The sequence below is a fragment of the Helianthus annuus genome, chromosome 10 (assembly GCF_002127325.2).
Source record: "Helianthus annuus cultivar XRQ/B chromosome 10, HanXRQr2.0-SUNRISE, whole genome shotgun sequence".
Classification (NCBI taxonomy): domain Eukaryota; kingdom Viridiplantae; phylum Streptophyta; class Magnoliopsida; order Asterales; family Asteraceae; genus Helianthus; species Helianthus annuus.
Genome location: NC_035442.2, coordinates 138,559,852 through 138,571,842, shown reverse-complemented (window position 1 = coordinate 138,571,842; position 11,991 = coordinate 138,559,852). Strand labels below are relative to the sequence as shown.

Genomic DNA, 11,991 nt, shown 5'->3' with positions numbered 1-11,991 from the left:
TCAGTTAAATTGTATTTACCAGTGTATACTGACGTATTTTCCTAAAGATTGAATTGACAGGTACTTATCGAAATAGGCTGGAGCTATAGGGTGTTGTAGAGGATCTTGCAAATCCCATAGATACTCGGAGTCTGTAGTTTATGTTTCTTTGTACTTTATGATCTGCCTGTGGATCTTATTACATTCCAGTCTGTATTATTCATGTATTCGAACATCGACAGACAGTATGGTTTGTAATAGTTTATTTACCCAGCCTTCCGCTGTGCTATATTGTTGTGTGTGTTGACAATGATGATATCAACTACGTCACGATACTCCCCGCCGGGCCCACCGGTAACACGTGGAAAATTGGGGTGTGACAGGTTGGTATCAGAGCCAACATTGAGTGAATTAAACACTAACCTTTTGTGTTTAATCTCAATGACACAATAAGCACATTCCTTAGACTCTCGAGTCTAGGCAAATGACCTAGGATACATCTTTACTTTTCCTTTGCTGTTATTATGTTTTGTTTTATTTTTGTTTTCTTGTTTCAACAGGAAACTCACCATCATGCCTCCAAGAGTAAGAGGGCGAGGCAAGGGTCCCATGCGTGGAGGACCGTCATCAGCTGGGCCATCGCACAGACGCACTCCATCGGTGTCTCTATCCTCCTCCGACTCGCACGATATGTGGGGTCAACCTTACGAGCCGGCAAGACACTCGGTCTCGCTAAGCTCTTCGCCATCTTTTCATCCGTCTTTCGGACCATTTGCCCCAAACGAACCCGAACAATCTCACCATTCGCATGAGTCTTACCATTCACACCACTCTTTGCAATCCCATTCATTTCACCACTCTGACTCCCCCTACTCTCCGAGACAGTTTAACCCAGCCGACTATGTTAATGATTTTCTTGGCTATAACCCATTGGGCCCTGAGGACCATTTCTCTCAGGAAATGGAAATGGATGATGACCCCGACCTGGAGATGCAAACAGGAACCCCGGGCCACCCTATCAGCATATCTAGTGGGTCTCTGTTTCAGGGATCCCCTTATCATGGGCCCGATTCCTTCCAGGAAAAAATGGCTACCTATGACTGGTTCTTTACTCCATCTTATCATAGCTCACCGGCTCAACCACCTTTGGAAGATCCTCAACTTCAAGCTGTCTCACCACCACCACTCCCGGTAGAGGAACCACCGCAGCCACCTCCCGAGCCTCCGAGGCGAAGGAGGAACGCACGCATGTCCGTAAGAGGAGGACCCCGTTTCAGTTCTCCTTGTGGTTCGAGTTCCTATCCCCCTATCCCAGAGGACCCCCAGATGGGTGGACCCTCAAACGCGGCACCGGAGGCTAATCCTCCGCAAGCTTCTTATGCACCACCTCAGCCGCCTGTGGGTTTTGATAACCCAATTCCAACGTACCCAGGTCCTTCCGGGTACAATCCTTATGAGAACCCATCAGGGTACCCCTCGGACTATGTATCTCAGGACCCATACCTCACGGCTGCGCAGTATCATCACCTCTATCCTTCTACTTACCCTTCTATGCATCCAGCTGGATATCCGATGCAGGGTTACCAGTACCCTCCATACCAGCCACCTCCTCCCCAGCAGCTTCAGCAACACCAACAATCTCAGGAAATTCTGGAGAGGCTAGATAAGGTCGAGCATAAGACTAAGAAGAACAAAGAAAGGCATAATAGCTTCATGAAAGGTCTTGCGAACCTTATCAAAGGGAAGAAGAAGTAGAGGGTTGTTTTCTTGTTTGTTGTAATTGTGTCCCTGCGAGGACATTTGTTTGATTTTTGTATCAAGTCCCTGCGTGGACTTATTTTTCTTTCTGTATGCCCCTGTGCGGGTAGTTTGTCTTTTTCCTAAGTCCCGTTTAGGGCAGTTGTATTTGTTTCATTGTAATGAAGTTTTAACTTTGGTTTTTAATTGTGTATTTTATTACACCCTGTTATCTCTTTTCAATTTATAATTGATCTGCCAAAGAAATTATTAGGGGTATAACCTAGCCAAAGTATTAATTGGCTATGATGGTACAACCTTTTTAAGATAGCAAATCTCTGTTAACATCTGAAAACATGTTAACATTCCTAGCTGTGCGGTACGAGAAACCACACAAGCTTCCAAAAGGTACTTGGATTTCTCCAAGTCATGTAAAGCTAAAATGATCAATGCAAATCATGGCTTGTAAACATCAATATGATGTATACACCAAGACATCCATTTGAGATGCATGCTTTTAAAGCAAAGGTGTAAAAATGGCAATGAGAGTACAATGTATAAACTTCTTGTCAAAAAAGGTGATGAACTTTGTTCAACCCTTAAAAGATCACTGGTCTTAGAGATCGTTAGACAGATCTTAACTCGTCCTTGTGACAAGCTTCCTAAGCTATTTAAATGTCCGTCGAGATGAGTTTAATAATGAATAAAATGTCTTTTATGACATTGGCAGTTGTGAAATTTCTATCCTTCCCCTGCCTAATAATGTAAAGAATAATGTATTCTATTAACTTTTAGTTATGATTTGAAATGGTCTAAATGGTTTAATAATACCATGACCATTGGATCATCAATGCGATGAATCTATATGTAATTTGAATTATTATTATTATTGTCTATATTATAGCATCCAGAAATGGCTGGCTCAGACGAAGCAAACAGTCATCCAGCAGAGGGCAACACCAGAATTAATATTACTGGTGCCGAACTGCAAGCTTTGATCACTGCTGCAGTTTCTCAAGCGGTAGAGGCTAAGTTTAAAGAGCCGAGTGTTGTTCGGTCTCAAACTCTTTCAAAAACCCATTCTCAACCACATACTCACAGGAAAAGTGAGTCCCCACACTCGTCTAACCAGGGTAGTGTACCCAAGAAGCAGGTTGTTCCTGAGCATACCCTTAGGCACGCCAAGGGTTGTACCTACAAATATTTTGTTTCCTGTAAGCCAAGAGACTTTACAGGAGAAAAAGGGGCGATAGACTGTATGAAGTGGTTAGATGAGATGGAAACGGTGATAGATATTAGCGGTTGCGCTAAAGAAGATGTGGTTATGTTTGTCTCCCAATCTTTTAAGGGCGATGCCCTTACATGGTGGAAAGCGCTTGTACAATCCATTGGGAAAGTGCATTTGTATAATCTCTCATGGGAGAAGTTTGTTGATCTGGTTAAGGACACTTATTGTCCTCAGCATGAGGTGGAGCGTATAGAGACTGATTTTCTCACCCTCGTGATGAAGGATCTAGACTGTGGATCCTATGTGACTAGTTTCAATTCTATGTCGAGGCTTGTGTCGTATTTAGTCACACCTAAGCCCAAGCGCATTGCGCGTTTTATTGGTGGTTTAGCCCCTGAAGTTAAGGGGAATGTTAAGGCTTCAAAGCCAACCACCTATAGATCCGCTGTGGATCTATCATTATCCCTCACATTGGATATTGTGAGGAGCAGGGCGAAGAAAAATTCTAAAGAGGGGAAGAGGAAGAGAGAGGATGATCAGTCCTCCCAGTCGAATAAGAAGGGAAAAGGGAACTCTGGTTCCAAGAAAGGGCAGACTGGTGATAAGCCCAGGTGTAAGACTTGCCACAAAAGGCATTTTGGCAAGTGCAACCAAGACCCACAGGCTAAACCGTGTGGAATCTGCAAGAAGAAGGGGCACAAATCTGTCGAGTGCCGGAACATTAAGGATGCAACCTATTACGGTTGCAATGAAAAGGGGCACATCAAGACCAATTTCCCCAAGTATGCGAAGAAGCCTGAGGAGGCTAAGAAGAACAATGCCAGGGTGTTTCAGATGCAGGCACGGGAAGCGGTGACCGATGATAACGTCATAACAGGTACCTTCCTCATCAATAATATTTATGCTAGAGTCTTATTTGATACCGGTGCTGATAAGTCCTTCGTAGATCATAAGTTTTGTAAGTTGTTGAATTTGCCTATTAAGACTCTAGACATAAAGTATGAGGCAGAACTCGCTGATGGTACCTTAGAATCAGCTTCAACTCTTCTTGATGGATGTTCCATATCCATTAAGAACTATTATGTCCCGTTGTCCCTCCTGCCAATGAAATTGGCTGGTTTTGATATAGTTTTAGGCATGGATTGGTTATCGCATAACCAAGCCCAAATTGCCTGTGATAAAAAGCTTATCATTATCAAAACCCCATCCGGTGAATCAGTCACTATCCAAGGAGACACACAGTACGGGTTGCCCAGCAATGTGTCTATTCTTAAAGTATCCCAGTGTTTGAAGGGCGGATGTGTCATTTACATGGCACAAGTGACTGTCAATGACCCGAAGCCGAAGATTGAAGACATTCCAATCATTTCAGAGTATCCTGATGTCTTTCCTAATGAGTTACCGGGATTACCTCCTGAGAGGCAAGTAGAATTCAGGATAGATATCCTTCCAGGATCTGCGCCTATTGCACGAGCTCCGTATCGTCTAGCGCCTACCGAGATGAAGGAGCTCAGAACTCAACTGGATGATTTGTTGGAAAAGGGTTTCATTCAGCCCAGCTCTTCGCCTTGGGGAGCTCCAATTCTGTTTGTGAAGAAGAAAGACGGATCAATGGGCGTACGCATTGATTACCGTGAACTTAATAAGGTAACGATCAAGAATCGTTATCCTTTACCCAGGATCGATGACTTATTTGATTAACTCCAAGGAGCGAGTTATTTCTCAAATATTGATCTGGGATCTGGGTATCATCAACTCAAGGTTCGAACTGAAGATGTTCCGAAGACAACATTTAGAACGAGGTATGGACATTTCGAGTTCTTAGTGATGCCTTTTGGGCTCACTAGTGCACCTGCAGCATTCATGGATCTCATGAATAGAGTCTGCAAGCCATACTTAGATAAGTTTGTCATTGTCTTTATAGACGACATACTTATTTACTCTCGTAGCCAAGTGGAGCATGAAAAGCACCTTCGGTGTATTTTAGGACTGCTTCGACAAGAGTTGTATGCCAAATTCTCCAAGTGCGAATTTTGGCTTCGGAAAGTCCAGTTCCTTGGACACGTTGTCAGTGAACAAGGTATTCAAGTAGATCCTGCCAAGGTAGAGGCTGTTATGAATTGGGAAGCACCTAAGACACCTACAGAAATTCGCAGCTTTCTGGGTTTAGCAGGATATTATAGAAGGTTCATCGAGAACTTCTCAAGAATAGCTGCACCATTAACCTCCTTGACCCGTAAGAATGTGAAGTTTGATTGGGGTCCAAAGCAGCAGGAATCTTTTGAAATCCTGAAGCAAAGGTTGAGCAATGCTCCGGTACTGTATCTACCGGATGGAGTTGAAGATTTTGTTGTTTACTGCGATGCTTCACACACCGGCATGGGGTGTGTACTTATGCAGCAGGGCAATGTAATTGCCTATGCATCGCGACAGTTAAAGGTGCACGAAAAGAATTAAACCACCCATGATTTGGAATTGGGTACCGTTGTATTCGTACTAAAATTATGGAGACACTATTTGTATGGAACAAAATGTGTAATCTATTCAGATCACAAAAGTCTCCAACATTTGTTCAACCAGAAAGAGCTCAATATGAGACAACGCCGTTGGATGGAAACTTTAAATGATTATGATTGCGAGATTCGCTACCATCCCGGTAAAGCGAATGTGGTCACAGATGCTCTAAGCCGAAAGGAAAGAGTTAAACCGATTAGGATCAATGCAAAGAGCATTGAATTGAAGAATGTCTGAATGAAAGACTATTAGCTACACAGAAAGACGCTGTATTGGAAGTTAATCTTCCAAATGAAAGTTAGGTGTAACTGCCAAACAGTTAACACCTGGAAAAGATGGAATTCTGAGAATGAATGCCAGAATTTGGGTTCCTATCCAAGGAGGACTTCGGGATGTGATCCTTCAGGAAGCCAACAACTCTAAGTATTCGGTTCACCCAGGAGGTGACAAGATGTATCAAGACTTAAAGGCCAATTACTGGTGGATATGTTTGAAGAAATCTATTGCCACCCATGTAGCTAAGTGCCTGACATGTGCTCAGATTAAGGCTGAACATCAAAAGCCATCAGGTCTTCTACAACAGCCGGAACTTCCCACTTGGAAATGGGAAATGGTAACCATGGATTTTATAACCAAGTTACCTAAAACAAGGCACGAAAATGATACTATATGGGTCATTGTAGATAGATTGACGAAGTCAGCACATTTCTTGCCCATCAAGGAGACTCATAGCTCCGACAAGTTAGCCTAGTTGTATGTCGATAAGATTGTAGCTCTTCATGGAGTACCGGTGGCTATTATCTCTGATAGAGATACTAGATACACCTCTCACTTTTGGAAAAGTTTCCAACAATCTTTGGGCACACGTTTAAATTTTAGTACTGCTTACCATCCTCAGACTGATGGTCAGAGTGAGCGTACTATTCAAACTTTGGAAGACATGCTTCGTGCATGTGTTACTGATTTGGATGGTAGTTGGGATGACCACCTGCCATTGATTGAGTTCTCCTATAACAATAGTTATCATACCAGCATTCAGGCTGCGCCTTTTGAGGCACTATATGGTCGAAAATGCAGAACGCCTGTCTGTTGGGCAGAAGTGGGAGAAGCTCAGATATCAGGACCTGATATAGTCCTTGAGACAACGGACAAGATTGTCCAGATTCGTGATCGCCTAAAAACTACCAGGGATAGGCAGAAAAGTTATGCTGATAAAAGGCGAAAGCCTCTCAAGTTTGAAGTGGGCGATAAAGTTTTATTGAAAGTGTCACCTTGGAAAGGTGTGATGCGTTTTGGTAAAAAGGGCAAGTTGAGCCCTAGATATATAGGACCATTCTAGATCATCGAATGTGTCGGCAGTGTAGCTTATAAGCTAAACTTGCCAGAGGAGCTGAGTGGAATTCATGATGTGTTCCACGTTTGTAATCTCAAGAAGTGTTTAGCCGATGAATCTCTAGCAATGTCTCATAAAGACGTGCAAGTTGATAAAAGCTTGAGGTTCATTGAGAAACCTATATCAATCGAGGATCGACAAGTCAAAAATCTCTGAAGGAATTATGTACCTATAGTAAAGGTTAAATGGGATGCTCGTAAAGGTCCTGAGTATACGTGGGAAGTTGAGTCCACTATGAGACAGAAGTACCCTCACTTATTCCAGTAAATCTCGGGGTCGGGATTTCTTTTAAGAGGGTGAGGATGTAACACCACGTAAAAACGTGTCCAATTATACATAGACACGTGTCCTAAACTCCGGTTATGCGAAAGATTGAGTTTAAGGGACTAAAGTTGACAACAAGTGAAAATATGCAAACGAAAGGACTAAAAGTGTCAACATGCCAAAGTTGAGCCTCTGAATGACCACACGTAAAGAAAACATTCTTAAATGGGTGGTTGATTGGGTATACGATGCCGTTTGTGAAAATAATCGGAAGATTATAAATTGCAAGGGTTAAAAGTGTCAATATGTCAATTCTGACCTCTGAGTGGCCTTTTAACGAAACCGAGGCTTCGTAATATTCAAATATACTCCCGAGAATATGTGATAAAAATTTCACGTGATTCCGAGATCGTTAAGCATGTTTTCTAAACTTTGGGCTAAAAGAGTCAACCTGATGAAACTTGCATTATTGAAGGAATTTAACGAACCCGAGCCTAACGAAGTTTGCATATACCTCCTTGGGCCTCAAGAAATTAACTACAAGGACCTTGATTGCCAAAAATGAAGCTAAAAAGGGGTTTAGACGCTCAGGGACTGAAACTGCCAAGTTTAAAACTTGTTTTACCAGTTAACCCGGTCCAGGCGGCCCGCGTAAGACTCCCCTTAAGTCTTACGCGTCCCGCGTCAGACTGCCAGATACAGAATGTTGCTGCCAGGTGCGGGTTAAGGCTGTTCCACCGCCTTACTTCGTTTGTAACGACCCCTGAAGCCTTATGTCGGTTTATAGAACATGCTAGGACACCTGGAGTGATCCTAGGGCCCCCAAATCCACCTGGAGATGATCTAAATCCATGAGAATTGTTACATAAGTGCACCTCCTTTTGTGTTCATAAGCACATTTACAAACACTTCTCTTGTGGGACTTGCTCTGGACCTCTCAGCAGTAACAAGTGGATTACAAGTGTAGAAAAGATTGCTAGGACCATTAGTAAGCTTCTAATTACTTATTTAGTTGTTTAATTTAGCTTAATTACTTAAAAGTCAAACTTAGTGTTTAATCAGTTTGACTTTCGTTTTAATTACATGTGGCTTAACCACTGATTAAATTGAAAGTGGTTATGAAACCACACTAGGTTATCACCAGGGATTGCTTCCCGGGCTCGAGAAAATTACTTGTACTAAAAACTACTTATGATTAATACATAATTATACGTTCACAACCCATGTAATAACAACAAAGTGATTTCCCATCATAAGTCATAACAATCATGTTCTTCCGACCAACATGAAATATTGTTTGAATTAAAGAACTTTAACATACATGACTTCTATTAGAATCTTGTAATATATGAATTTTCACAGTCAAAACAAAATGTCCCCCTATACTTCTATTACATGACTTCTTCCAACGGACTTGCTACCTGCCGCTTCTAAAGCCTTGAGCTTGAGATTAATGTCTTTCTAACAGATAATTGTCTTTCATAAAAACAGCAAATCCGCTAGGAAAGTCTTTAGAGAAAGTGATTGAATCAGTACCAAAAGCTATTCCATGCAAGTGCCACCTTTCTCTTCTATCTACCATCTTCAGCTATTATTACGCATATCCTATGCAAAATAACAAACACTTTTTTTCACATAAGGTATCAAAGGACAGAATTAAAACAGGGATTCAGTTTTTTTACATATTTCCTACATCGTATGCCTCACCTACCCATAGTGTGTTAGGTTAGGTTGATATTTTTAAAACGTATAATATATATATATATATATATATATATAGAGGTTGTATGCAGGTTCATCGGTTAAACCAACCAACCTGATTATCCTAAGCACTAAATCGAATACTATATAAATATACATTTCAAATTCTATGATATGAAGCTAAGTTAGAGAACTTACCTAAACTCGTAGAAATGCTACATGACCAACACCAAAAGTTTCATGTTTACTCTCTTCGGCAAACCATCAAGTCCACCCATTTGCTTAATCGTCGCAATTTGCGCTTGCCTCCCGATCAATATCTTATGCGGGTATGACTGCAGTTAAATTTAAGCTGCAAAAAACTCCATTTATTTAGCTAAACAACACAACTAAGCATAACGACTAAATACTTTTAAAAAATACATAAAAATCGGTTATGAAAAATATAATACAATTGTCGTAATGTGGGCGGTAATGTGTAAAAAAACACGAAAACAATCCGACTTTGAGTTATCAAAAGTATTCAATTGCCTAAAAAATATCTAACAGGGTTTTGACATCTGCTCAGCCTCAAGTGTCCATTTAAGCTACAATAAAAAAACGTTTCTAAAATGCATTTATCAATCAATACGAAAATTTGTTGTAGAAAGAATTAACTACCTTTGTTTAATGGTACTACATTCTCCAAGCATGGGTTGCACCTTTCTTCGATAAATTATGCTTCATTTACCAACAGAAAGTATACACCAAGACTCACTCTAGCACCCCCTTGTTGTGGCATGGGACTTCCCCAAAACTCACTCACACCAAAATGTGATTCATACGTGTACCCAACACACTTCTTGTGCCTTACCATCACTAAAAATGCCTGCAAAATTAAGCAAATAAATAAGAAAAATCAATCAAAACTGATCTTATATAAACAAACGTCTTCAAAAGTTCACTTTTAAAAAATATTTTTACATTCGTTTTTATAATAAGTTACAAAGCATGGAAAATGGACAGCGCAATCCATTTCCTAAACGTGGTTGACAAAAATCTTCCAACATCGTGTATCAAATAAATTGTACAAATTATGCATTATCTAATAACAAAAATAACAAATTTGAATTGCAAAATAATATATAAAAGTGTTTAAAACTAATGAATCAATATAAAAACAAAATAATTAATGAAAAAAATTACGTTGATACCCTAAATACTTATGGGAAATCAATAAAAGCATCCTACATTTTTTTCATCTGGCATTCAAATTTTTTCAGTCACTTCTAGTATTAAAAGTGACAACACATCATTTGATTTACATAAATCATAAATGAGTAAATAAAATAAATACAAAGTGACATTTTTTTATTCCCGTCTTACCCAATCGTGACCCATTTGGCTAGGCGAACAGTACTCGGTGCTCGACAGCATACCTTGTAGTGAGTACTTAGAGCATAAGCGGGACTTTTACAAGCATGGTTAAATGTAATCTATAACTTGAATAAACCAACTTGTGAGCAAAATAGATTATCACCAAAACCATTAGCTAAGTTCTACTTATAACCAAATTTTCAAGATAAACAATTTGACTCATTACAAAATCCAAAGAACGAGTAAGTAGTCCTAAACACTTTCTAAAGAGCAAAGTAAAATAGATTTTACCATGTCTCCTTTTGACTTCCATTAAAAATTTCAATGAAGTTCTACCAACCGTCCATTATGCAACTGTTGCAGCTAATATATAAAGGTATTAAATATTTTAGATAATGTAATTAATAAAAATTAAGCATATCATAAGAATAAGAAGATAAAACTTGACAACAAATCCATACGTGCCTTGATCATGTGAAATATCCATGCATACATGCCTTAAAAGTATATGTAGTTATTTAAAAAGTTTAATTTATTCCAATTTTCCAGGTATACAGCATTTGGCTTTCCAAAGTGAATGGTAGCTACTTCTTAAAACACATGAAATATGAAAATATACAGTTGACCAGTTGTTCTTAAATCTTTCACATCGTATATATCAAGGACCCCATCAAACACTTTTTAAGGTAGGATACTGTCCAGTTGATTTTATCCACCAGCCTACATATATCAATAAACCACCATTTACATTAAACTTATATCAAAGAAGTTTTGTAATGGAAACCGCACATTCAAATTGTTGAAATAAGCAAAAAAAAAAGGAAATACTCACATTGACCACAACATGTTTTGACCCGTTACCCAACCGGGCGACCTTCACATTTCTTGAAGAGTATGAATTTGGGAAGTAGTTTATTAAGTACGATAAACATACATGACTGTGGAACCATATATCCTTAAGAAGGTGATGACTTTTGCCAAATCTGATTTCAGAAACTTTCCAACGATCAACCCTCTTCAACACGCATAAGCAATTCCAGCAATTATTTGAGATTTATTGTCCAACCTATCATTTGTTATAAAATAAAGATTAATCAAGTCCCACCCCACAAACTCAATACATCCCAATACGTGTACTTTGCATACTGATCTCGTAATATTACTTTTGACATAGGACCTATTAAAGAAACTAAATACTCAAATCCCACGATTAAAAGAAAATTTCAATACATTATGGTTAGAATGTTGGCTTTTGTAGCATTAAAGTTCTACCAAGTGACAACAACATCCGGTAATTTCCAAATTCAGCAACCTATATACTAACAGATGAAATCGAAAAGATCATATACTTAGAAAGACAGATGTAATCGATAGAAATCGTTAATGGAAAACAAATGCAATCGAAGGGAAACTGCCAACTGGGATAATAATATTTACGTGATATTAATGTAATAGAAGGAAAACAAATTCAATGAAAATTAGGAAAAAGACATTTACAGATGTACCAGTGAAACCCTAGCCGCCGCCTGTGACACCCCAGGAAAATCAGTGAACGATTGAACTTACCTAGCTTCCTCAGTGAGTGCATACCAAATTTCGGGACGGAATTTCCAATTAGATGGGGATAATGTGACAACTCGAATTCTAGACCTACTTTGTGAACTGTATGTGAATATGTTATGCTTTTACGAGATTTAATTTATATGAATGATACGTATTACGTGAATTATGTGATTTAATGTTATAATTATCGAACCACACCGAACACAAACCCACTCGGTCCATTTAGTGGACTCGAGACCATGAGAAAACCCATGTG

The 11,991-nt window shown here is 39.5% G+C and overlaps 2 protein-coding genes and 2 long non-coding RNA genes across 4 annotated transcripts; 2 read left to right on the top strand and 2 right to left on the bottom strand.

Annotated features, from left to right (window-relative positions):
• The first annotated feature begins 552 nt into the window (after positions 1–552).
• On the top strand, positions 553–1,734 carry LOC118482705 (pollen-specific leucine-rich repeat extensin-like protein 3). Its single transcript, XM_035978326.1, has one exon. The coding sequence runs from the start codon at positions 553–555 to the stop codon at positions 1,732–1,734; it is 1,182 nt and encodes a 393-aa protein (XP_035834219.1).
• Positions 1,735–2,629: 895 nt separating this feature from the next.
• On the top strand, positions 2,630–5,760 carry LOC118482704. The gene is made up of 4 exons (XM_035978325.1): positions 2,630–3,821; positions 3,936–4,061; positions 4,164–4,365; positions 5,703–5,760. Exons 1-4 carry the CDS (start codon positions 2,630–2,632, stop codon positions 5,758–5,760), a joined length of 1,578 nt encoding a protein of 525 aa, XP_035834218.1.
• Positions 5,761–8,396: 2,636 nt separating this feature from the next.
• On the bottom strand, positions 8,397–10,647 carry LOC110885744. Its single transcript, XR_004869560.1, has 3 exons — positions 10,464–10,647; positions 9,477–9,684; positions 8,397–9,168 (listed from the first exon to the last, which is right to left on the bottom strand). It is a non-coding gene; the product is annotated as an uncharacterized LOC110885744 (long non-coding RNA).
• A 209-nt stretch (positions 10,648–10,856) lies between these two features.
• Positions 10,857–11,699, bottom strand: LOC110885743. The gene is made up of 3 exons (XR_002562385.1): positions 11,678–11,699; positions 11,005–11,238; positions 10,857–10,892 (listed from the first exon to the last, which is right to left on the bottom strand). It is a non-coding gene; the product is annotated as an uncharacterized LOC110885743 (long non-coding RNA).
• Between the last annotated feature and the right edge of the window lie 292 nt (positions 11,700–11,991).